The 27,085-nt window shown below is 32.9% G+C and overlaps 6 protein-coding genes across 6 annotated transcripts in view; 4 read left to right on the top strand and 2 right to left on the bottom strand.

Moving 5' to 3' along the window:
• The first annotated feature begins 238 nt into the window (after window positions 1–238).
• Window positions 239–9,601, top strand: LOC123686182. Its single transcript, XM_045626191.1, has 13 exons — window positions 239–340; window positions 419–666; window positions 721–815; window positions 1,221–1,446; window positions 1,675–1,804; window positions 2,085–2,311; window positions 3,617–3,708; window positions 3,784–4,007; window positions 4,517–4,890; window positions 5,862–6,153; window positions 7,105–8,263; window positions 8,937–9,267; window positions 9,336–9,601. The coding sequence occupies exons 1-13, from the start codon at window positions 277–279 to the stop codon at window positions 9,540–9,542; spliced, it is 3,669 nt and encodes a 1,222-aa protein (XP_045482147.1). The 5' UTR covers window positions 239–276; the 3' UTR covers window positions 9,543–9,601.
• Window positions 9,602–9,921: 320 nt separating this feature from the next.
• On the top strand, window positions 9,922–11,675 carry LOC123685781. Its single transcript, XM_045625660.1, has 6 exons — window positions 9,922–10,496; window positions 10,553–10,652; window positions 10,708–10,832; window positions 10,909–11,083; window positions 11,137–11,212; window positions 11,262–11,675. The coding sequence occupies exons 1-6, from the start codon at window positions 10,056–10,058 to the stop codon at window positions 11,380–11,382; spliced, it is 1,038 nt and encodes a 345-aa protein (XP_045481616.1). The 5' UTR covers window positions 9,922–10,055; the 3' UTR covers window positions 11,383–11,675.
• Window positions 11,342–13,351, bottom strand: LOC123685782 (E3 ubiquitin-protein ligase RNF220). The gene is made up of 2 exons (XM_045625661.1): window positions 13,201–13,351; window positions 11,342–13,099 (listed from the first exon to the last, which is right to left on the bottom strand). Exon 2 carries the CDS (start codon window positions 13,022–13,024, stop codon window positions 11,993–11,995), a length of 1,032 nt encoding a protein of 343 aa, XP_045481617.1. The 5' UTR covers window positions 13,025–13,099; window positions 13,201–13,351; the 3' UTR covers window positions 11,342–11,992.
• Window positions 13,352–15,246: 1,895 nt separating this feature from the next.
• Window positions 15,247–17,821, bottom strand: LOC123686088 (actin-related protein 5). The gene is made up of 6 exons (XM_045626067.1): window positions 17,635–17,821; window positions 17,247–17,579; window positions 16,744–17,166; window positions 16,260–16,636; window positions 16,022–16,208; window positions 15,247–15,964 (listed from the first exon to the last, which is right to left on the bottom strand). Exons 1-6 carry the CDS (start codon window positions 17,735–17,737, stop codon window positions 15,414–15,416), a joined length of 1,974 nt encoding a protein of 657 aa, XP_045482023.1. The 5' UTR covers window positions 17,738–17,821; the 3' UTR covers window positions 15,247–15,413.
• A 331-nt stretch (window positions 17,822–18,152) lies between these two features.
• LOC123685808 (alpha/beta hydrolase domain-containing protein 17B) lies at window positions 18,153–21,777 on the top strand. The gene is made up of 3 exons (XM_045625696.1): window positions 18,153–18,951; window positions 19,906–20,038; window positions 20,110–21,777. The coding sequence occupies exons 1-3, from the start codon at window positions 18,308–18,310 to the stop codon at window positions 20,191–20,193; spliced, it is 861 nt and encodes a 286-aa protein (XP_045481652.1). The 5' UTR covers window positions 18,153–18,307; the 3' UTR covers window positions 20,194–21,777.
• Window positions 21,778–26,268: 4,491 nt separating this feature from the next.
• LOC123685994 (protein naked cuticle homolog) overlaps window positions 26,269–27,085 on the top strand; it is a 29,123-nt gene continuing 28,306 nt past the window's right edge. Inside the window, exon 1 of the mRNA XM_045625892.1 lies at window positions 26,269–26,672. Within this exon, the coding sequence (XP_045481848.1) occupies window positions 26,576–26,672 (97 nt within the window). The 5' untranslated portion in view covers window positions 26,269–26,575. The remainder of the gene's footprint in view (window positions 26,673–27,085) is intronic.

The following is a 27,085-nucleotide window of genomic DNA, read 5'->3' on the forward strand; positions in this document are numbered from 1 at the left end:
AAGGGCGCATAGAGGAAGTAATTCAGAATTCAGCTGAGCAATAGGATTTTGGTTTGGAGGCTTCGAACATAATGAAGGTTTGTGTAAAATCGACAGCGTTTTTCATTTAAATTCGGAAAATTCATTACCCGTATCGACATGAAAGGCTTGTTGGTCTGGCATTTCACACGAACAGAATCATTTCATGCTCACGATTGAAGCTGATAAAATTTCGATCAAACCCGCTTAACACGATTGCTCCTAACTCTCAGTCTAAAAGTATCCTTCCTCATTATCATGAGCACCGTAATAGAATGCATAGACCCACTTCAACATACAAGTATTTACCATAGGAGAGAAGGTGAAAAAAAAGGGCTGGAAAAAAAATTGCTATCCTCACGATAGAATCATTAAAATTGAGACTATTTTTTTTTTTCAGATAGTGATGAGAGTGATGGTGAAAATGGTATGGGAAACCTTAATAGGTTCATTGTCAGGCCTCCAGGACACAGTGGAAAGGCTAAAAGAGGCCATTTGTGCTTCGATGCTTCTTTTGAAACTGGTAATTTGGGAAGAGTTGACTTGGTCAACGAATACGAATACGATTTGTACATAAGACCCGATACTTGCTCTCCAAGATTCAGATTCTGGTTCAATTTTACTGTTGATAATGTTAAGCAAGACCAGGTATTTTTTTTTTGTGGTAAATTGTTTGATTCCATTAATTTTTAATATTTACAGCGCGTTATTTTCAATATCGTCAATATGCATTTGGGAAGAAATTTGTTCAACAACAGGATGACGCCTTTGGTTAAATCGACATCAAGAAATAAATGGTGAGTTGAAATATTTCCGAAGATCTTCGAAAATTGAATATTTTCGAAACAAGTACCTAATTTTAAACGAAATTATTGCATTTTCAATCGCCATATTTTTATACAGCAGAATAATAAATCTGAAGAATATATGAAAATCCATCAGGAGCTTTTGCGCGTTACTTCAAATACGTATTTATATTTTTGTAATTTTTTTATATAGGTAAGTCGAAATTAATAATTTCAGACCATTCGAGCAGAATTATAATTCTGCTCGATATAGTATATAGCGCACTGTTACCCTATTTTGTTTAGTTTTTCAGCAACCAATTTTTGTAGAAAATGCCACTCTAGCTCACAGCTTCATCGATTAAAATTGAAGAAATCTAAAGAAAATAAGTATAGCTATAATCTTCGAAATTTCAGGCAAAGAATGCCAAAGGAGTATGTATTTTATCATAGATCAGCAAATCATCGCAACCACTATGTGTTAAGTTTCATCTTTGGATTCGATAAAGAAGATGAGGTGTATCAGTTTTCTATGGCTATACCCTATAGTTATTCTAGACTTCAGACGTTCTTAAAAGTTTTGGAATCTAGAGCTTCGTATTTGAATGGAAACTTTAATAGAGAATCGTTGACTAAGTCATTGGTTAGTATAAGAAAGTAATTATACCTACACAGGGTGTTTGATAAAGATATGTGAAGAAATAAGAAATAATCTGCTGCAATTACTGAAATTATTTTTTGGAAAATGAAGATATAATTGTTATCAAAGATCTTAATTTTGAAAAAGTAATCATCATCCTGAATATTTGATATATTTTCACCAAACACCCTGTAGCAATTCATTGAATATTGGTGTAACTGTACATTACAGCAAAACCGTCGATTGGAGTTAGTCACAATTGGAAACGATAAGGAGATTGAACACAAGAACAAAAAAAGGACAGTAGCTGTGATGGCTAGAATACACCCAGGAGATTCACCTTCCAGTATGGTGTGCCAAGGTTTAGAATAACACTTGAATTTTTCTTCCAGAAAAAAGTATCTTCGTTACTTTGAAGTATCTAAATTACATATTATAATAGCTCCTTTTTATTGACAAAAACTATCTATCTTGTATCTCAAATACGTTCCAAAAGGACACTTTCTTGAAATTGAAATTCTATTCATGTAATTGCGTGAATTCATCCAGAGTAACTTCAGGCATTTTTTCTGGAAATAACCTGTCTTGTACCCAAAGAGGTATCTTTGACAGGTCTTGTCATAATGGTCACCCAATTTCAGGATTACTAGAGTTACTCATCAGCTCTAGTTCCCTTGCATCGATTTTAAGAGAAAGCGTGGTGTTCAAAGTGCTCCCAATGATGAATCCTGATGGAGTTTTTGTGGGGAACTACAGAAGTAATATAACTGGAGCTGATTTGAACAGGTCTTGGCATATAGCCACAAGTTTTTCCCATCCGACCATATGGGCAGTTTTGCAGATGTTCAGGTCTTTCAGTAATGAAAAGGTGATAAAAGATCTAATTTAACAGGTCAATTGGAAAGTCTCCGGTCTACCATAGTAAAACATATTTTTTTTTGGCAAAATTCGATTTTATTATTCAACATGGTTGCCTTCGAGGGCGATACAGCGATCTTCCAACTTTTCGATACCATTTTTGTAGTACGATTTGTCTTTCACTTCAAAATAGGCCTCAGTTTCGGCGATTACTTCTTCATTGGCGCTAAATTTATTTCCGTCGAGTATTCTTTTGAGGTCTTAGAACAGGAAAAAGTCGCTGGGGGCTAGATCTGGCTAATATGGTGGATGTAGAAGCAATTCGAAGCCAATTCATGCGATTTTACCATTGTTTTCATTGATTTGTGATACACCGCATTGTCTTGATGAAACAGCACCTTTTTTTCTTCAAATGGGACCCTTTTTTAACGAATTCATCCTTTAAACGATCCAATAACGCTATTTTACGCTTTTTGGAGGTATTCAATGAATATTATACTTTATGCATCCCAGAATACTAATACCATAACCTTGCCAGCTGACTGTTGTGTTTTTCCTCGCTTTGTATTCGTGTGTGCAGTCCACTCAGCTGACTGTCGATTCGACTCCGGAGTGAAATGATGGAGCCATGTTTCATCCATGTTGTCACATATTGAAGCAAAAATTCGGGTTTATTGCACTAAAACAGCTTCAAACACTGCTCAGAATCATTAACACGTTGTTGCTTTTGATCGATTGTGAGCTCGAGCGGCACCCATTTTGCACACAGCTTTCTCATGTACAAATATTCGTGAATGATTTGATGTACACGTTCAGATGATATCTTCACAATGTCTCCTATCTCGACCAACTTCAATTTACGGTCATTCAAAATTATTTTGTGAACTCTTTTGATTTTTTTGTCGGTGACAGCCTCTTTCCGGCGTCCACTGCGTTCGCCGTCTTCGGTGCTCATTTCATCACGTTTAAACTTAGCATACCAATCAATTATGGTTGATTTTGCTGATGCAGACCCCGGAAACAGCCAAGCTTTTGCTCCAACTGTAATTTTTCCTTTTAAAAAGCAATATTTGATCAGCAAACGAAATTCTTTTTTTCCATATTTTTTTCAAATAACAAAATTAGCTAGACTCACAACGCAATATCTCACAAACTAATGGTCAGCATGCTGTCAAATTTCGACACGTATCGTTTGAAGGTTGGTACTAATTAAAAATCATATGGATTTAATACTAGCACCGCCATCTGTGCATCAGACCGAGGACTTTTCAATTGGCCTAATATGTCTAGAGTTGCTAACATTTTGTCATTGCAGAGTCATCAGCTAGATTTCGTGATAGATATACATGCCCATTCCAACTTAACTGGCTGCTTCATTTATGGAAATACCTACGACGATGTATACAGGTGAACAAACATATAAACAAGTTGAAAAATAATACTTTTCATTTAATCTATATTCAAGAGACTGATCAATTGCAGATATGAACGGCACATACTGTTTCCAAAACTCTTTGCAGCATCAGCAGTAGATTATGCCAAAGATAACACTACCTTCAACTCAGATCCAATGAAATGTGGTACCTCACGAAGACACTTATGTTGCTCTCTCAACAGCAAGGTGAATTCTTATGTGCTCGAAGTATCCATATTCGGATACAAGACTAAAGAACCGGATATGCTAATACCATATTCGGAAGAAAGTTGTATCCTTTTCAAGTGACGAAACTCAATAGTTTACTATAATCTTCAATTCCTTTATTGTCCCGTTCTGAATAGAGTTCTTTTGATGTCTTCAACAATCAAAGTCTAATCGTTGATCCTTCAGAGAAAGTTCCAGGTTTCAATCTTCCCAGGAAAATTTGTTGTATTTTATATCGACTGGTCATGGTCGTTGCAATAGTATGCAAATGGAATCTATGTGAGTGTGATGTAGAAGAAACCATTGACCACTTGGTGAATACTTTTCCAATTTATAAATTTCATGGTAGTTCCCAAGCTATCCATGTAAAAAAAAAACTAATTGCTAGACGGATTCAATTATTTCAAACTACACAACACAAAACTTTTCAGATGTAAACAGCTATCAAACTAATACTACTACTACTAATCCAATCCTGCTCATAGATGTCAGTTAAGGGTGTAGGGTCTACCAACTTTAAAAAAATGGCCTGTATGTAAAATCTGCTAGCATTTTTCCTTGATTTATATTTAGATAAGAGATGTGGAATGAACTTGGCTAAAGCTTTTCTGGAATATTACCACTGTATAGGTGTTATTCCAACGCAGCTCCTTAAAGAAATACCGAGCAAGAAAAAGAGGCCAAAACGACGTTTCAAACGGAACAAGGATAGGTTTCGTCCAGATACAACCAGAAGATCTGCACAGGTTCATGTGAAAGATATAAGTATTACTTACGATAGTGAAATCTCCTTGGAAGCTTTCAGTTACAGAGCTATGGGAAGTCCTGTTGGAATATTGAAAAATAGAAGGTTTAATCAAAAACTTGAAGATGTTAGTGATCATTACATTGTCTCGCTTACAGAACCTACGTTATCCATCATCGACATGAACGAAATGTTAACTATAAACTGATTTTTTTAAATATTAGGAAATTTTGTTCCATTGGATTTTCTTGTTAAGCTTTCCATTATATTCCCTTTGAAGCAAATGTTATTTATTCTAGGTATTGTCACAATCCTTAATGTTGACTATTTCCAAATGACTTATAACAAACCGAAGTATATTTATAAGGCAATTTCTAAATACAAGTTTTATATAATTCGGTGTATTATTTGCTCCTATCTCGAAGAATTCTCCAAACTCAATGATAATACTACGTATTTGCAGAATTGAAAAAGAAAAAGATTTTTTTCGAAAAAAGTTTTTCTGTGAGTCCTCATTGCAACCATTTATTTCATAAGAATCCCATTAACTCATGAACCGTTGAGTTTTTACCCAAGGTATGGCATATTGCCGAAATTGTCGTCAAAAAAACTATCTAAAGATGCAATAATATACTGGGTGTGCCATTTGAAGTAGCGAAGTACCTACCACTTTTTGACATAAGCGGCAACACCGCAACACTGAAAATATTTTAAATCGATAGAGCAGTTGTTCTTGTCTTGGAAACCAAATTTTCAATGAATTCTTGTTTTCCGTTCTTGAACGTAGATGTTTCGTAAACATCTAACGTACCATCGACCGTGATACACCCTGTATACATTTAATGAGTTTTTATTTTTGATAATATAATTGATGTGTACCTAAAGACTTTTTTCCGATTACCTTCCTCCTAACCACCTCACACAGAGGGTTTTTTTTCCTAAAACGATTCCAAAGGTTCCATAATTTTTGTCCTTATGAAGTTTTCATCTTTCAAATATTCGTGTAAAATTCCTTTCGGTGAGCCTTTCTTCTGAAATATATGCTTGAAAAAGCCAAGTCCTCTTCGTATCTATTATATTCAGATACCAAAATAGTTCAACTAATAATAGAAAGCCAATTCAATAGATGTAGGTACGCTTTCCCAGTCTTCATTTGCAACTCCTGTAAGTTAGTTGTTTATACATGTTAGAATGAAAAAATTCCAGAGTGAATGTGAAAAAGTTATAGCACAAATATCGACTGACGATATAACAAAATTCAATGATGCCCAAGACCATGAATCTCGAATAAAAATCATTTTCAAATACGCCGACAGCATTTCAGTCGATTTTAAGGAACCCAGCAAAGATGTTAAGATTTCCGAAAGCGAAAAAACTAAAGGGAATTCTTTCTTCGCGAAGAAAGATTACAAACGTGCAATCAATGCTTATAATGCAGGTATAATAAATTGTCCTCAAAATGATGGTAAGTCCCGAAATCAGTAGTAGTAAATAGTGGTAAACATTAGGAGGCAAAAATACTAATAGAGTTAATTATACACTTTTTATTAATATTGTTTTGCCTTTTTAAAATGTGAATTAGCTTGTGGTAGCTTCAGGAACTTTCTGGTATAGGTCAGTGATAACAATACAAATTTCTTTGCCTGAGCAAGACCCGGAGTGTTTCTCCAGAGGGTTTTGCTATTGTCCCACTCCTATTGTTGGACCAATGCCTTTCATTGGTATTTTCCAAGCCTACAGAAAAGCTCAGGAACAACAGGTGTAAACCTTGATTCCCTTTTTGCAAGTTCATCGGCAAGTTCATTCCCTTGGATACCACAATGCCCCGGTATCCATACCAGAGTAACTTTATTCCCTCTGGCCAGTTGCTTTATGATATTACAGCACCCCATGTCAATAGACCTCCGCAGCTAGATCCCTAGTTAGGAACTTTGTAAGTTCGTCCTTTTCTGAGCACAAGATAAGCTCTTGGACCTACTAACCTATCACAATATATCATCTGGTATATGGTATTTGGGAGGCCTCTAATTTGGCCCCCATTATTCCAGGGCTCTTGTATCAGCCCTATGTCAATGTGCCTCCTCGACCTTCTCCAGCATAAGGCACTGGAGGCTTCCTTTGAGTGCTAATAAAAAGAGGAATAAAACAATGCCCCTTTTGTCACAGATCTATGAAAACCATGGTCAAATTGTGTTTCCTACTGTTTGAACAGCCAGCTCATTTTCCAGATCTGCCAACACCACCTTCTAACAACCCAGCTCAGTTTTTACTGCTTACACCTTAAGGACTTATGGAGTGAAGTTAAATCTATTCATTTAATTTATTTTCAAGTTTGCACAATAATGTTCCTCTGTTTAGCAAGTGAATATTTTTCTTTTTTACCACCCTTTCTACAAACTTGTATTTAAATTCGTAGATTCGTCAAAGGAACTTCTGGCCATCCTTGTGGCCAACAGAAGCGCTGCGTTCTTCGAAATGCAAGAATACAAAAAAGTGCTTGATGATATAGATTACATAATGGAAATTGACAAATATCCAAAACATCTCCTATATAAGATTTGGTTGAGAAAAGCTAAATGTTACGATGCCTTCCAAAATGAGAAATCAGCAGATGAAATTTACGAACAAGCTGTAGAATGTTTGAAATACAGTAAACTAGATAATATGGATATATCGTCTAAAGTAGAAGAGATCAAGAATAACAGACAAAACGTGAAATATAAACAAATGCCATTAGTCAAGGTCTATGCTGAAGAATCCTTCGTTCCTCATGAAACATACGTGTCATCTCACAATAAAGTTCATTTTGATCAGGATGAGTTTCAAGGTAGATTTGCTAGAGCAACAGAAGATATACCGGTAGGTCAGATCATAATTCAAGAAAACCCACATTGTTGCGTTTTAGCGCCAGAAAATAAGCTAACTAACTGTCAGCACTGTTTGATTTCTACAGAGCAAGTTTTCGCTTGCCCAAACTGCCCTTCAGTTATTTTTTGCAGCAACAACTGTGAACGTCTAGCCAATGGCTCTTACCACAAGTTTGAGTGTGCATTCCAGAGTACACTTCATGAATCTGGAGCTTCAATCAATTGCGCTTTAGCGCTAAGGATCATAACGCAAAAAAATATTAAATTCTTCAGGGACATCAGACGACAACTCAAAGATTTTCTGAAAGACAATTGTAGTGAATCTTATAAGTTCGATGTGTACAAATCGGAGAATTACAAAACCGTCTTTTTCCTATGCAGAAATGAATTTTCCAGGAATAAAGAGGAATTGCTGCACTACACGATAATGGCTATCTATCTGCTGAAACTGCTTCTGCACACTGATTATTTCCACAAGAAAGGAGAATATAAGGGCGAATTGTCAGCAGATGAATTATTCATAGCATCACTTCTGATTAGACATCTGGAATCATTACAATTCAATTGTCACGAAATTGCTGAACTTAGGAACACCAATGATGAAGTTGACGGTACGAGAACAGTGTCTTATAAATTACATGGCACTGGTGCAGCTCTCTATCCTACTGCAGCTCTTTTCAATCACTCATGTGACCCCAGCATTATCAGGTGAGTTTCTGACTTCAACGAAACAATTATTCAGTTTAATAAATAAGTTAGGAAGAGACAATAAAATTACCACAGATTACTTCTTCACATCAACAGCGATTATTATATAGCGTTATTGGATCGTATACGGGATGAAATCGTTAAAAAACGGCCCCATTCGAAGAAAAAAAGGGTCAGTTTCATCAAGACAGTGCGCCGTATCACAATTCAATGAAAACAATGGTAAAATTGCATGAATTCGGCTTCGAATAGCTTCTGCATCCACCGTATTCGCCAGATCTGGCCTCCAGCGACTTTTTCCTGTTCTCAGACCTTAAAAGAATGCTCGCTGGAAAGAAATTTAGCGCCAATGAAGGAGTAATCGCCGAAACTGTAGCCTATTTTGAAGCGAAAGACATATCGTACTGAAAACATGGTACCGGAAAGGTAGAAGATCGTTATAATCGCTGTATCGCCCTCGAAGGCAACTATGCTGAATAATAAAATCGAATTTTGACAAAAAAAATGTGTTTTACTATGGTAGACCGGGAACTTTTCAATTGGCCTGTTATGTATTATATTTTTTAAGAGATATTCGAAACCTGGAGCAACCCTAAAAATGTTGAGTCCCTATTAATTCAGTAGAGTGTAATTCAAAATTTAGGAAACTTGTAAATTGGAACTTTAATTTCAGGTACAATTCCAAAAATAAACTCATTGTGAGAACGATAAAACCTATAAAAAAGGGAGACATAATTTACGAAAATTATGGTCCTATTTATACAACTATGAAGAGAGAATTTCGACAGCAATTTTTGAAAAAACGCTACTGGTTTGATTGTGTGTGTTCGCCATGCGTTGAGTACTGGCCACTTTTGGAAAAAATGGATGAACAAGATATGAAAATAGGATGCGAAAATTGTTCTAATATTTTCATTATAAATAAATCAAACATACAGCCCTTTTTGGACTGCAATTGGTGTGGAAAGAAGAAAAACCTTATGCCGATTCTCAGAAATTTGATGGTGAGTGATTAGAATGATTTAATCGCATAAATTTTAAGTACCTATATTTAATGATTTGCCAATTTCAGGTTCTAGAAACACTTCTAGCGAAAGCTGAATCATTTTACGAAAATAACGATTTAACAGGGGCTATCAAATTATTTCTGCAAGCACTGAACATTCTTTATGACAATTTGAAACCTCCTTGTCCTGATATGGTTAAAATTCAACAAAGGCTGAAGACTTGTTTTGTACATTATGGTAACAAAATGATAGATTATAAGTTCAGCGAATGATCCATTTGTTTATTACAAATGGCTAGTCGAAAGAAAAACGAATAAAGTCTTTTACCTACTATTTTTATTTGTTTTCCCAGCACACAAAAAGAAAAAATAATTTTTTTTATTATTTTAGTTTCACCCTTTAAAATTCATGAATCTGATTCTCAAGGCGAAAACAAACCCACTCAAAATTTTTTTCTGTTTTATGTATAAAGTGCAGTATGAAAAACGAGGCAACAACATTTCATCAGCAAATACTCATAAATTGAAAAGAAAAATCGAAAATTCACTTTCAAATAAGCATTCAAGAACACATATGAAATAAATAAGTAAATAGCAATAATGAACATCATTGAATACAAATTGATACGGGAAGATAAACGTAATATGTTAAATTCCAGTTTTTTTGCGCTAAAAACAGATTTGCGGGCGACATAACTTTGTAATCTTTCAGTCATCGCTATTTATTGAAACTTTCCGTATTGAATTCTTCATATCATTATTTAGAAACATAACAAGTGCGCAAAAATGTATTCAACCGATTCAGAGAAAGAAATTACGTCTATCATCGCCTCTTGTATTCTATCTTATGGAGAAGATGGCATACCTCTAAGTGAAATTCAGGAAGAGTTCGAAGCTTTATGTGGTTACCCTATTCCCTACAGAGAATTCGGTTATGATAATTTGAGCACATTTTTAATCACACTTCCAAATATTTATATCATAAAAGATCGGTTTAGAAATGACATTGTCATCGAACACAGCCCAAAATTGAATCATATAAAACAATTAATAACAAATCAAAAAAAATCAATCAAGAGGAAATATATACAAGAGCCATCATATTTGAATTCGAATAAGAGATATAAAAACAATAGTTTCAACAAAACATTACCCAAAGGTGCTTCCATACACTCTTCTATAAAAAATTACAATGATTCGGCAAGATTTGAAGAATTCAGTAAATTGGTGAGCACTATTATTTTTAATTCAACATGTTTTCAAATAGATAAAATCATTTTCAGGAGGAAATGTTACCGATACTATACAAGCACCAGGCCTTAGGCGATGACTTTTTTGTTGATTTGGCTGATAAAAAATTGGGTTGCTATGTATCGGATGAAGGTGACATTGATATTTCTCATCTCGACATTTCAGCTTTAATTTTGATCCATTTCAGAACCTAAGAGATGCGGTTTGTGTGGAGTAGGACTAACAATTGCGAGTTTGACAGAAGAAATACAGAACGCCAAGCATATTGCCCCTAGAGTTGTAGTTATGGTTGGAATGAACGATCTCTTGATGGTAAAAGATTGCATGCTTCACAGAGGTTTTGTCGCCTCACTGGGTTCAGTAAAAATATTTTTTTGTTGACTTTCAGGGTAGAAATGCCAGTAACATGATAATAGACTTCAGGAAACTGATATCAGAACTAAAGAAGAGGAATACTCGTATAACAATCATAACACTAATACCAACCCCAAAACTTAAAATAAACAAAAATATACAGATGCGTATGGACATCTTCAATAACTCATTGATAGAATATGGATCGGGTAAACATTATTTTGTATCACATTTTCAAATTCCAATCCTCAATCTTTTTTAGATTTTGAATTGCAGTGCAATATCATAGATATGAACAAAATTTTTGAATTAGAAATAAGAAATTTCAGAAAAGACTTGTAAGTATGTAATAAGATTCACCATCATTTGCTAATTGAACTTTTGTAGTGACAGATTGGAAAAAACTTGCCGTAATGATCAGTACAAAGTGTTTTCAGACTATGGGAGAAAAATATTTTTGCAGGCTCTTAAAACATGTCTCAAAGAACAGATAGATCAAGGACATTAGTAGTTCTTTCAAAATATGATAAACTCCTTAGTAGCATCTTTACTAGTGGCACATGCACAATAATTACATTCAGTGAAAGTAATACAATTATTCAAGAGATAATAATATATGATCTTACCTACAAAGGATTTAAGAAAAAATTAACTCTACATAGAATAAAATATGAGCATCTCCTCAATTGAAAACCCCATTTTAAATATTTCTAAATGAGATTAATTATATATGTAATTATTCTATGATTGTTATGTTATTTGTTAGTATTAAGTTGAAAATAGACATGCAGAAATAAAATATTCATTGTCTTTCCCTTTTACTCGATTTTAACATAAAAAAATCTTTGCTCATAAAAAAGAACTGTAGAACTAGAGGATAAACCGAATTGAATCAATTCTCAAAAATTAGGAATCAATCGAAAAATAATATTACTTTTCAGAGTCAATCAATGGAACTTTAAGATTCTGAATAAAAATTATTACTTCATGATCAACATAAGTAAAATAATAAAAAAATAGATCTAGTTTCTAAAAAAAATGCAGTTATCTGTAAAAAAATTCCATACCTCATTTAATGTCAAAGTATAATTTTACATCTAATGTATTGATAAAAACAATCACATATAAATTCTTCTTAAATCAGAAGGGGAAGTGATCATGTTACACTGAGGGCATAATTTTTTTGCCCCAAGAGTCTGTAACCAACACTGTTCACAGTGAACATGCCAACAACAAACAGATATCACAGGTGTCCTGTATTTGTCCATACAAATTAAACATTTATAATTATCTTCTCTACATTGTTCACGATTTTCAAGTTCACGTATTCTAGCCTTCAATACCTGAACAATAGGATCTACACCTTTATTATCCTCATAATCACTAGTAGATTCGTTATGTACTGATATATCACTGACTATTTTAGGGTCACCACCTATAACTGCTTTCCTTAGTGCTAAATTGTCTTTATCATCACAAGGTAGAATTACATCACATTCTGAATATTGTGCTGCTCCATATATTTGGGTATCTTCAACATCTTCTACATTTAAATCTTCATCATCATCTGCCATTGTTAATGAGGAACCTAAACTTGATACACCCCCAGGAAGTAAAGATGTTGCTCTGATTCTAGACTGTCCTGCCCATTCATATTCTTCAAAAGCTTCAACATCTATAGTTTCACTACCATCTTCATTTTCAGTTGAAGATTCTGACCTTCTCAAACACATCTCAACATGAATCATCAGATCCTCAGATATGCTGGATATATCTTTATTGCAAATTGGACATACTACTTCTTCACTCTTTCTTTTTCTAGATTTTATTTTTTGTCTAGATTGCCTGTTGGAACGAACTTTCTGATAGATTTCCCATGTTTTGTCTTTATCTAAAACAGATGGACTTCTAGTAGAAATACCATTTGATGATGAACTTGATGGAGTGCTTCTTCCATTGACCCTCGGCCTAGGTGAGGGTAATTTATTGAGTTTTTCTATCTCGGATGTTAAATGCATTTCGACTTCTGAAGTTCTAAGTGTTACTCCACAAACAGGACAAACAATCGGATCTATTTGTTTTCTTTTCAATCTGAAACCTCTGCCAGCTTCTTCACAATATCCAGAAGTGCTAGGTTGATTTTCATCCATTTTATAGAACCACTACAATATTATTGGCAATAAACCTTACCATCGTTAGTCCTTAATGTTGTGTCTTTCCTGATACTAAAATAAACATTGAAAATAAAATCTTATAAGATATACTATAACTGTACTTTTGGCTTATCAATAGTTCGCGAGAAAATATTTGATGAAGCATCACCTACCTCAAGTAAAATTTTCATTTACATAAGTTATCAAAATAATGAAACCGAGATGAGGAGGACAATTTAGCAATTATTTGAGAGTACTTATTTACACTTATACTTCTTCAAAAATTGATATGAATTTATTTAAACTACTATGCATAGAGAAGATAAAATCGGACCTACTTTAGCTCTACTTTATATATTTAGGGTTCTGTGGTTTGATCCAAAATGAAATTATCAATTTTGAATACCCATCGATTAGTTAATTTGAGTATTTCTCCCAAGAAGAAATTTGGAGAGAAGAAGGCAAGGCATTACAGCCTTGATTTTTAGTAGAAGAGTTCCTGTGCATTACGATTTCACCTTCAAAGAACCATTGAATGAGTTTATTATTACCATAATTAAAAGCAACAATACATCAGTCTGGATCACAGATAAACTATACATTATTACATTATTTAATACAATATAATCTATATGATATTTAATATTTGCTTGTGAGTCATCTATACTTATTTCAATGTTCCGCCACCCAATACGGATAGAATTTTATAACACATAGTACCCATCCCACGCTAGCTACGAGGTCTTCTATGTAGATGTCGCCATAGAACAAAAATTTTCAGGAGGTCAACTGGAGACATTTGTACTTAAATTCTCATAGTCAAGTCTAGAAGAAAATTCTCTCTAATCATGAAGAGAATTTTTTTACGCAGAAATCTACAACCTCAAAAACTCCTATGAAAAGATACTTGATTCACAACAGGCGATTTATGGAAAAGAAAAACCAAGACTGACCTTGGATCTATAAGAAATCAAAATTGTATATATACTAGAATTATAGAGTAAATTGTCTTCAGAAGTACCTAACAAACAATACATAAATGAATTTTTCAAGTAAACTAGTAAACTCATACTTACAATTCAAAAAATTTCGAAAATTCCAAAAAAAAAAGATGAACTAAGTTATTATCGATCCTTTAAAATCGCATTTTAGGTAGATACTAAAATTATAGATTAAAATACTGCAGAAGCAATAATAAACAATACATATAATCTTTTTTTCATGTTACTCATTAGATACCTTCTCAATCATTCTATGGATCCGGTCCTGTTCCCCCGTTTCGTAAATCTAAAATTGGTTATTAGGAACATAGGAAGGCGAGGAGGTATTCGGAGTAATCATAGAAGTTTCTATGTAGGTTACGCCTAATACCTCAGCTGTTTCTATGGTCACCAAAGACAACGACGCTTCACGAAGTAATTCCATAAAATCGTAAAAATTTTGTGAGGGAAATCCTATAAAAACTAACTCCACAAGAAAAAACCAGTTCAAAATATTCGAGAAATTTTCAAGGCTTCAATTTAGTAGGCGATTTTGCGTTAGTTCAGCCTTTTTCCGCAAAAGTTGGACAAAATGAACTGAAAATTTGGCGCTGCGATCGCTCGTCTCGGATCCGCAAAATATTCGAAATGGGGGTTGACCGAAAAGTTTTCATCTAAAAATATTTTTAATCCGCATACGGGGGACAATCAAAAGTTATTTTTATATGGAAAGAATTGACAATCGTGAAGGATGGACCCCACCCTATGGTGGTGAGTATGAATAAACGTCCACAATACTCTTGAGAAACATCCAAGGGTATTTTACATAAGGGAGACGATGACTAGAGATGTTCCACAAGTTGACAGCGTAAAGCTAGTCAAATTTGCCAAATATGGAAATTGAATTCTGATTTAGATAAATTAGCCAGAGAAGCTTCTCTGACTCTGAATAATTCTACGATTAAACAGAATTTTGAGATATAGGAATTTTTAAACATATTTCAAATCTCATTTAGGGTAGGATAAGAATTTATAGCATTTGAAATCGGGATAAATCCTTTGGATAGATAGATACCAAACTCCAATCACTAGAATTTCCAAATAGTTATTTTCCTCTTTAGACACATTTAACACTTATTTTTTCTTTTATTGTCTCTTTTCCTTCTCACTTATATTTCGATATATATATTTAAGATATTTCTCTCTCTTATTTGCTTCGAGTATCATTGAAAGAATTGATAAATAATCACGCTTTAGTGAAAATTAATACAAAACATAACAAAATTTGAATACAAACTATTTAAGAACATTTTCAAGTCTATTAAGAAATAATTTGGTTTCCTAAGAGGCTCGATTCAAGTATATATATACTTTATTACATTTAATAAATAAATAAATATTTAATTCTACGTTTCCACGTCAATGTTTTGTACATTTGGAGATTTAAAGAAAGGATTTGAGAATGGATGGTTTAGAAAATATTCAGCACCAAACTCTTCGTACATTTGACGAGTTAACAATTTCTTTTTGAAGTCTGGGTGCTTGGCCCATTTTTTAGCACCATACCAAGATGTTAGTCCAACATTTTTGGCAATCTTCACATTCACTTTTGATCTAAAAGGTCTTACAGAAATTAGGTCACTGAGTAGTCTTTCTTTGAGTCCTTTCAACGAAGATAATCCTCCAATAATGATAACATTGGATGCTAAAAGTAACTGCTCTTGTGGCTTGAAAAGGGACAGAACATAAGCAATAACTTCAGAAAGCCCAGCTTCAGAAGAGCCCAACATATAGGGTTTAAATAATAGTTCAGGAGCTCTGAAACGTTCGATCCCCACATGCAATTGGTAAGTTTCTCCTGGATTTACTACCTCCAATTCGTTGGGTTCATATTCTCTTATAATTTCTTCCAGTTCTAAAACCTTCTCGTTTTCAGCATCACTATCCGAATCTCCTCCTAAAAATCAATTCATATTATGAATAAATTCAATATAATCAAAAATTGTTGACTTTCCATCTTTGCTGATTGTTTTATAAATATCCCAGTCTTCATCTCTCAACCCAAAATCGTCATTTCCTTTTTCTTTCCTAGCCAATTGTGAAATAATTCTCATTCTTTCTTGACCTGCAGCAGTTCTACGTTTTGCCATATCTTGTTTCCTCTGTTTCCTCAATAGTTTTCTGTTTAGAATGTCTTGTCTCTAAAAATATTTGAATTAATAATGGTATTATTTCCATTTTGAATACCTTACAGTCTTCTTGATGTTTTGAAGGTACTCATTTAAATCTTTCTCATTTTCAAAAACCATTTTACTAGATTTTGATTGTTTGGCTGGTGGTTCTTCTGATTCCTCAGGAAATTTTGCTGATTTCATCTTTGATTTGGTTTTTTCTATTCTCATTGTCAAATTTGTTATATTTTTCTGAAGATCTTGTATGCTCTTCAATTGAAATTCTTCTAAAATATTTTCTAACTCATCATCGTCTATACCACTTTCATATTTCTGCTGTAAATGAATTAACTGAGATAATTTATCTTCATCCTCAGCTAATCTTTCTTCTCTTTTTCTCGCATTTATTTCTGTTAATCTGCGAGCTAGTTCTTTTTTTCTTTCTTTTTGTTGTTCCACTGGAAATGACTTCTATTAAAAAGATGAACGAAAGAAAATAGAATTGAAACACTTAAATAGTATATTTTTGCTTTTCCAAAGTTGTTGAAAATTACATAATACTTACATGTGAGTGTAGATTGTACATTACAAGTATAGGGCAATTGAATTTTCTTAATATGATTCTCATAGTAATCGGTATCTAACCATCTATTCAATTCTTCCTTATAATCCAAAGCAACTTCACATATTGAATGTAATAACTCCTCTATTCTGCTCAAAGTTATACTTGTAGAATGAGCTGGATACTTAAGTTGAAGTATTTTATGAAGAAATGTAATTATATGGTGACCCCCAGTATTGAGCCTTCTAACATTATCGTAAATGGCATTGTGATTTAATACAGGAATAACATGGCACGTGTGATATCCCAGACTTACAATCAAAGCATTTTCTTGTTGTGGATCAGAAAAATAACGTCCATACAATGCATCAACACCATAAGAGAGACCGGGAACATTATAACATTCGAACAAAAGCTCTGTCATATCTAAAAAAGGAAATATATCAATTTTCAGCATTAGTAAAAAAAATACAATTATCATCATTGAATAACTGATCAAAACTCACATTGTCTAGATGAATTGGGGTTCAAAAATGCTTCTGTTAACACAATTGGATGTGCTATTTTTTCTGTGTCTATTCCCAAATGAGAAAATGAATAGTCAAATAATTGCTCTTGAGCTTCAAAATGCGTTACAATATTTTTATCAAATTGAGACTTGAGTTGAAACCGTACAGCTTCAATATTTGCTATTTCATTTCCAACCTGAATCAAAGATATCTGAGATGTGTCTGAATTTTCTTTTTTATAACGTTCTTTTCTCAATTTAGCAACTAAATTTTTAAAAATTAGTAATGGTTCAGAACTTGTAGCCCAGCCCACACGACACTGGTAAGATCCTAAAAGAAAAGAGCGATGAGAATGAATGCTGAAGGAGAAATATTACATTTTCACCATTGTCTATTATTATCGGAGTAGAATTATTCCTCAAGGAAGATGTATAAGTATGTACAATATCAGGGACAGGCTTTAAATCTTTGAATTCCAGTAAATCCATTTTTTTCTTCAAATCCCTTGGACAATCACAATTCAATGTTTGAATAATTTTGAAAATCTGACACTTCCATAACCTTAAGTATAAATTAGAACATAGAATGCTGATGATTAGGTATTGAATTCAGTTCCCAATGATCTAAAATTTGATTCCAGTGGAATAGTATAATAATTGAAGGTTTTTGTTTAAAAAAATAAATAACCCTAATAAAGAATATAAGTGAGTGATTCCATATTCAATTTTTCTAAATCATATATTTCTGTGATCTCTGGCATTGAAAAAACCAAAAATCTGTGATCTCAGATATTTAGTATTCTGTGCTTGACCCCAACCCCAGGATATTAGGTCTATGGCATAGACCAATAATAATTATTATAGGTCTATGGTATGGTCTATGGTCACAACTGCCTTTCTGTTTGACATGTTAGGTGGCAGCATTGCATTATGCTTCTTTAGTTCTTTGCCTACAAAATGGCGATGTCAACAATAAGAAGATGAGTAGTGTCTTTCTGAATTGAAATAAACATTTCTTTCTTTCAGTTAGTTTAGAATTTTGTTTAATTTTCTTTAAAAATGAATGGGTTAAGTTTCAGTGAGTTGTGTTGTCTTTTTTGTTGCCCTCCTTGTCCGGATAGAATTGCTGCAAAATTGGCATTTTTACCACCAGAGCCAACTTATGAATTTTCGTCTGACGAAAGTGGAATATGTACTTACACCTTAACTGAGAGAGCAGAGTGGCAATATTCTGAAAGGGACAAGGAAAAACTAGAGGGTTTCTTCACAAGAACTGAAAGAGGCAACAAAATAGCCTGTCTTTTTGTTAGGTGTAGCCCCACAGCCAAATTCACTATCCTTTTTTCTCATGGAAATGCTGTTGATTTAGGGCAAATGAGTAGTTTTTATTTAGGACTTGGTTCTCGAATTAATTGCAACATATTTAGTTACGACTATTCTGGGTATGGAATAAGTGAAGGAAAACCTTCTGAAAAGAATTTGTACGCTGATATCGATGCAGCATGGCAAGCATTGAGGATGAGATATGGAATTAGTCCAGAAAATATTATTCTTTATGGTCAGAGCATAGGAACAGTGCCTACAGTTGATCTAGCATCAAGATATGATGTTGGTGCTGTTATTCTTCATTCACCTTTAATGTCTGGCATGAGAGTGGCCTTTCCTAACACCAAAAGAACCTGGTTTTTTGATGCGTTTCCTAGGTGAGTTCTTAATGACATGATTGAATACAGTTACATTCAACTATGTGGCCTCCATATGTTTTGGAAACTATTTTCTTATCTCAAATATGTTTGGAGTTCATCATATTTATAAACATTTATATGGAGAAATTTGAAAACAAAAAACAAGTTTTGAAGCAGATTGTGGTATCTTTCAGAATAATTATTGTGTTTAAAAACTTATCTAACTCTTTTTAATATTATTTACTCTTTCCCTTTTTTCATTTGTTTTTTTTTTCATAGACAGGAAAAGATTATATATTGAATAATATTTCCAGCAATATTTCATATCAAATTTTCCTTGATTACCCATATCATTATAACTTTATCAGCTTCTTCCTCAAGTTTTCTGATAGTTCTGAATTGAAGGGCTTGTCAAATTGGTAAAGCTATTTTTTGACTGATAAGATTTCTTCCTTCTCCAATAAAATTTGACTTGTTGTCAGATTGCTTCATAAACTAGCTTGGTTTGAATTTGTTTGTTATTTCAGTTTCTTCCTAGAAATTGGAATCGGAACACAATATTCAATACAGTTACAGTTGTTTTACCTGGAAAACTGTATTCTTTTTGAACTTTGAACTCTTAGGACAAAATATAATGTGGCACTAGATTCTTCAGATTTTGTCAAGAAAATCAAAGCAATAAAGAGAAATACATTACATATATATGTATATATATTTGTAGATTTATTTTCGGGATGTACTGTCTAGAAATAAATATACATATATATTAAAAAACGTGATAAAATTGTGTTTAAAAAAAGTATTTAATGAATATCGGTCCTGACTTAACAAGGATTCATTATCAAATAAAATAAAACAAGGGAAATTAGTTCATTTCAATTATTTAAAAAAAAAAATTGATATAATTAAATAATAAAACAGCAATTGAATTATCGCTTAATGTTGGCACTAAATAATACTGTTTTTTTACAGTATTGATAAAGTTTCTAAAGTTATGTCCCCCACATTGGTTATTCATGGTACAGAGGATGAAGTTATAGACTTTTCTCATGGTTTGACAATCTTTGAAAAATGTCCAAGAGCCGTAGAGCCTTTATGGGTGGAAGTAAGTATTTTCAAATATATTAAGATACTTAAATGAATTGATGTTTATATACTTATGTGGTTTGTTTTCAGGGAGCAGGCCATAATGATGTAGAACTTTATAATGTGTACTTAGAAAGACTAAAACAATTCGTCAGTGTGGAACTTGTTAACTGACAGACAATTGATTTCGATTAATATAATTTTTGTTCAGATACATCCAGTTCCTTAACTGAAAAGTGCTCTAAATCAAAGCGGCCAAGGAATATATCCTTCAGCTAGCCCATTTATATTTGAAGTTCGAAGTGTTTATCAAAGATTCTTAAGGGACACGTGTATGACATTCTTGAACATTTATTAAATTATCTGGACAATCTCTAAAGTGATGCAATGTTTAAATGTAGATAAGAACAATTCAGTGATATCCCTTATTATGTATAATTCTTTTTTACAAATAAGATTTTTTTTGTTTTTACCACTTGATATGAGATGAAAAATGAGTTCAAACATAAGTACCTGAAGGTAAATAAGTAGTGTTTAAAATCTGCGCTACTACCATGAAATGAGGTCAATTTTATATCTTCACATAACTGTTTCTGATTGAAACTCGAAGCAAAACTTTATCCTTACTTTGTAACATAATTCTGAGTGAATAATCCGAAGTGTTCTTCATAAGCTGGGCTTTTTGTGTTTTTTATCAATTTGCTCAAAACTGTGATTACAAATAAATCCTGCTCTCGGGACATTAGATGAGGTTGCTTTGCACCCGCTGGAGAATATTAATTTCATATTCACCTCATTTTTAAATCTCATACAAACTGGTACATGCGAACTCGTTTTCGAATTTCCTGGAATGTAATAACTGAAACCGTTTCGAACACGAAAATTCCCATGGAAAATGCCTGATATATTTTTAACATCTGTGCAGTGTTCAAATGAATGGGACAATTTCTTGTTGCTTAGTAATTTTTAATACCATCGCTATTTCATTATACACTATTTATTACAATACATGTTTTAAGATTTCTAATCCTTTGGAATGCATAATTGTCCAATCACCAATTCGTGTATATAAACAAAGTGAGAAATATTCCACAACAATTAATAGATCTCCGAGAGATGAATTGATCCTTAATTTTTTTCATGTCATTGTTGAAATTTTCTCTGGAGTTGAAAAACTAATGGGATTAAATGATCAAACCTTTTCTGATGAGCTTTTGTTCAATGAGCTGGCAGATTATCAATTTCTGTCATTGTTGTGGTTCCACTTCATAACATTGTAAAAGTTATGAACAAAAACGGAATGTGCATTTTTCAATGCAGTAACTAATTTCCTGTTTGCGCAGGCAGTTTACTGTTTTATGTGATTAGATGTATTTTGAATTTTCAAAATACCATGTGCAATAGTGATATTTTGACAAAGTTTTTGTTCATATCATTTTCTATTGAATTCTGCAGGAATTGTGTTGTTCATTTTGATCTCAATGTACATTTAATACTTTATCAAAAAATTTAATATATATTAATTGAAGGATAATCATTTAGGTTTAGTGACCAAAATTCTTTAAGATAGGAGTGAAGTTCAAACTTCCACCCACAGAATTATATACATACTACAATTTGGCATCATTTGCAACCATTAATAATTTAAAATATCGATTGTTATTCTAATATGAGCTGTTGAGTATTTTAAGACAACTAGCTTCAGTTTCTTCCATTCCAAAAAAAACTTTGTATGAATGATTAAACAAATTAATATGAGTTGCATATGTTATAGAATTCATTCTATCCATATCCAAATTTCCCTTTATTTCATTCTTTAAATTATGAAGATAAGACATTGAATGTTGTGCTTGTGCTTCCAAATTGCATTTTCTTCCTTGATTATAAAAAAAATATCTTTCCAAAGTCAACGTAATCCTTAAAAAAGAGCAAAATATTAGTCAACATGTATTTGTATCTTTACATGCCAAATTGACAATAAGTTTAAGTCTTCCCAGTTATATACCTTGTTTAGTTGTGTTGCAAATTATTGTTTATTCATTTACATATATAATTTTACTGATTATAACTGAAAATGAAAATTTCTCAAAGATTATATCAAATATTTTGTCAGCATTAATTTTTTTTTGAGTATATATTTTTTTCAATAAATAATATTTGACTGAAGTTAGAATAAAGATTTTTTTAGAAATTTTTATACTTACAGTTGTTCATTAGTGGTTAATATAATGCATGAAGTCAAATAAGTTTTTGTCATCTACAAATCTACAAAAATTGTGAAGGAATTGAACAGAAAATTATCAATTTTTTTCCATAAATAAAATTCAACTAAAAATACTTTACTTTTTTTTTGAGGTATAACTTCAGTGATACTTTAAAATATGATTGTACAGGTAAGTTCTATACTGGAGTATCAGTTTATAACTGAATTACTTAATGAATCAAACAATTATTTTGTTTTTGTATGTTGCTAATTTTGCTGTGGAGGAATTTATATTGCCACATGTTTAATTTATTTAAAGAAATAATTTTTGGAATGTTGACTCATATCTTGAAGTAAAATACACTTTGAGAACTGGAAGAAATTGCTCAGAATCTGACCATAATTTCTGGGAGTTACCACATTTTCTAGATCAAAGTTAAATTTGAATTGATTCATTATCAATAGCGTTTAAATTGATCTTCATAAAAAGAATACACGAATTGTTCCGCTTTCAGCCATTTTTTCACAGGAGTTTCTTGTTTACACCATATTTTTTGAAGCTATTGTCTACAATTGTCCTTTATGTCAAAACATTCTCGTATTACTGAGTTGAAATCGGAATCCTTACCATTGTTATGGATGAAAAATAGACTTTTGATATCCCCCTCTAGAATTTCAGAACAAATCCCCATAGGTTTGTTGTGCATTTTATGGTTTTTGGTTGTTACTGCTTCGAATTTCTTTCCTTTATTCTCTTCCGGTCTATGGTTCTCAGTAAAAATAATCCCTACTTTGAAAGGCTTGGTAGAATATTCTCTCAGGTTTGTAACTGAATCCTGAGTATTTGTAACTTGAAACAAATACCAATAACTCTCACATCATGCATCAATTATGCACATTTATTGAATATAAAATGAATTGGGAAAAGAGATATTGAGCAATTATTTGGTGAAATCGCTATCTTCATTGGACATCGTCGGCGCATACACCATTTGGATTTATTGTACAAAATAATAAACAGAATCAGTTCAGAGCTTTTCTCAGAAGCTGAAAAGTGAATTGAAATATCTTTGCCAAATTTAAGTTGAATATCTTGTGAAGGGAAAGTATCTATAAAAAAAAAATCAAACTTTTTGTATCTTGAAAACAAAGCGTCTGCGGTCCAATGTTTATAGGGTTTTTTTTTCTAAAATGATCCGAGGAATCTGTCATTTTCGTTTGTTCTTCCAATTTAGGACCACTTTGTATAGATTTTTCTATCCTAAAATAATAATTAAAGTAACTGCCTCTTTACCTCATAGGTTGCCTGAATGCTTAAGTGTAGTTTCTGATTCTAAAAACTACTACTCTAATCCACAAGATACCAAATGTTCTTTTTATTCTATAAGCTAATTTGAGATTGATTTAATAATATATTATTTAACCTCTAGTGTGTTTTTTGTTATTTTCATAAAAAAAACATCATTTTGATCATGTGTTGATACCATAGACCTAATATCAAATAGTTTGATATTAAGTTTATGGTTGATACCTAAAAATCTGCCTTTTTACGAATTCTAAGTTATAAAGGAGAATATTCAATGTCATTGAACTACTAGTTGGCCTAAAGTTACAAGAAATGTATAGAAGAATTTAAGGATTTAAAAATGTGAAAAAGTATATAGATTTTTTCGTTTGGAGCAATGCGAATTACTTTAATGACTAAATAATTACATGACTTCACCTTCCTGTGACGATTTCTTTTCGGAGATTCAATTACCTGCCTTTCTTCAAGGTGTGTCTTATTTAAGAAGATAGGTATGTTCACTGACCATCCATAGCTTTTCATTTGATGGGACGTTCTTGAAATTATACATCAGCCGACACTAGACATGTCGCGACATCCATCGATAACATATTTTCAAGAAATGCTACCATTAGCTACAGGGTGTTGCCCTTTCTCTACCTCTATACCTGTTATAGAGAAACAACATATTGCACCTAACTAACGAAGAATTTGAGGTCAAAATAAATTCTGTCTGTCCGTGTCCGACCCCTTGAATGTTGTAAAAGGGATACTTCAAAATAATGGTTCCTAAGATAATAAAAATATTTTGTTTATGAATGCACTTAACGCAAGTGAATATTTTAAAATTTGGCGCTAGTGTAATACTTTACTCAATAGGTAGGTACCAGGCCTAACCAGAAAAAAACCCAAAATTTCGACTATATTTGTTAACATAGTCACTTCAAAGGCTTCAATAATGATACATGTACAGGGTGTCCGGAATTCGATGCCCACTGAAAGCATCTCGAGAATTATTTCTAAGGACTTAGAGAAAAAAATCTTCGATGACTCCAGATCTCATTTTTCGAAATAATCAGAAAGCAGATGATAGATATCTTGATTCGTTCCCGAATTACAGGGCGTTTCTGAAAAATTAGTGGTTCAAATATTTCGCTATATCTTGGTTTCTGTTTGAAATATTCGAAAACGTTTTTTTCAGTACCTAATTTTTATGGTTCATTTGAGACTTATAACAGATCATAGAAATTAATTACCGTTTTAGAAATATAGTGGAGAGTTGGTGGTTTTTGAATGAGATACCTTTATATATGACTTCATTACAATGATACAATAGAAACAAAATGGATTCAAATTCGAAAAAAATGCGAAATATTTATATATAGGGTGTCCTATCTAAAGATTGAAGTGGAAAAACTCAATGTCTTTGAAACATATGCCATTTTTGAAAAACTGGCTTTTCTACAGATCTGCGATTAAAAAACTGCTTTGAAAAATATAGGGTGTCCAATTTAAAAACACCATTTCTCCCTTAGGACTGTATCATATAAACCATAAAAATTACTGAAAAACCGTTTTAGAATTTTTCGAATATCTTGAAAAGAAATTAAAATATTTGAAATAATAATTTTTCAGAAACATCCTGTAACTCGTGAACGAATCAAGATATCTATGATGTGCTTTCTGATATATTATTATGTATTTTGAAAAAGAGATCGGCTGGTCCTTGAAGATTTTTTCTCTTAGTCTTATAATTCTCGAAGTACTCTCAGTGAGTATTGAGTTTGGGACACCCCATACTCTAACGCTGCTCTAACTTTTTAATAACTATTATCTGTAGAAAGATTTGTCTTTGCCTTCTTTAGAGCCATATTTCTTTCCCTGTAAAATTTTTTGGGGTGCAAAAAGCCAGTTATCATATTTAGAGAATAAGCTGGGCAACCAGACAGTTGGAAGCTCAATTCGTTTAATTTTACCATGGTTTTCAGCAATTTGTGACAAGGAGCATTGTCAATACACGAAACTCGTTTCTATCCAATTTTCAAGCAACAACAAATGTAGCGTCACTCAACTTTTAATATCTCGATCCAGAGTTAACTCTCAGCTCCAAAATTTTGACGCGCATCTGTGCCATCTGTGTTTCAGGCCCGGGATTTATCAAGTGACGCATGCTCTGAAATGAGGCGCTCCATGACGCCTGCGTGAGATATAGCTCATTCTGTATCAGACTCTGGTCAGTTCATGCGCGCTTGAAGTTTTTCGAGATCAGCGAAAATTCATATGTTTTTGTGGAAAGTTTGTAAGAAACGCATGGGACAATTATTTTGATGTGATATTCTTTCGATAGTAAATCAAATTCCACTTGGATATTATGAAATTTGCCTCTAAAAACCTTCGAATCTTGTCAGTTTTAAAACTAAAAATCGGTTAGGGTGGTAAAAAGTTTGAAAAAACAATTCTCATTGTGCTTTGTTCCGAAATGTTGAAACGTCTGATTCGGAACTAATAAAGCGTGTAAAATTTGCATCGTTATTCAAGAGGCCTAAGAAGAGACCGCTCGGTTTATAATTCGATAGGCCTTTCGTCCGAAGTCGGCTAGGTCCTTTCTACCTTTTCTGATCAATTTCGGGCAGATGCGTTTCTACGATTCAGCCCATAATTCCGAGCCTATTCAAGTCGAATTAGGCATGGCAAAAGCGGGCACCGCAACATCCTGTATATTCACTAGGAATTATAGATCAAATACCGTTGTTTGTGGCCCTCTTTCTCTCCCTTTGGCATGCCGCACTGTTGATTGAGCCTGGTGTAGCGCAGGAGCTACTTCTAGACTCAGACTCTGGTGTACACGCCATTGCACCGTTGACTAGTTTATTTCTTACTTTATGTAGTGTGATATAGTGAGTTGAGTTCAGACAGGAGGTTCAAATCAGTTCGTTTATTGTTGTACTCCAAGTGAACCTCTCTCCGTTCAACGAAAAGTGCCACAATTCTCGCTGATTTTGTGCCAAAAGTTCCGTTTTTTTATTTCGTGTGCGAGATGTACGGTTTGTGATCATACATAATTTGTGATGGACGTGTGGATTTCGTTTTATAACACACATATGGCTAATAATATTGTGAAATGGTGGAGAACGAAATTTCTGAATGGTTATAAACAGTTCTCAGGTAAATATACGTACGATTATCATCACATAAACTTGCATTATTATGACCGCCTTATAGGTACAACCACCTGTATGTGCTGCCGATGATCTCTTTAAACTTGCGCCTTCTACTTAATCATTGAAAAAATTTTTTACACACACATATTTACCAATTTCATCTGTTACAAACTTATTGTTTTGATGAAATCAAGACCAGAATAAACTCAATATAAAGTCGTCTAAAAATAATTTTGCTTCAAAATATGATGATGAAAGAGTGATATTTCATTTAAGCGGTTTCCTTGCAGTTGAAATCATTTCATTTTCAACGATATTTGTCCGAAAACTGTTCAAATCATAATCTATTTCATACCTTAAGAGTTTAAGCTTTTCATTGATGAATTTCTTCATTGTTAAACTTTCAAATTGATGAAT

The sequence above is a fragment of the Harmonia axyridis genome, chromosome X (genome assembly GCF_914767665.1).
Source record: "Harmonia axyridis chromosome X, icHarAxyr1.1, whole genome shotgun sequence".
NCBI lineage: Eukaryota > Metazoa > Arthropoda > Insecta > Coleoptera > Coccinellidae > Harmonia > Harmonia axyridis.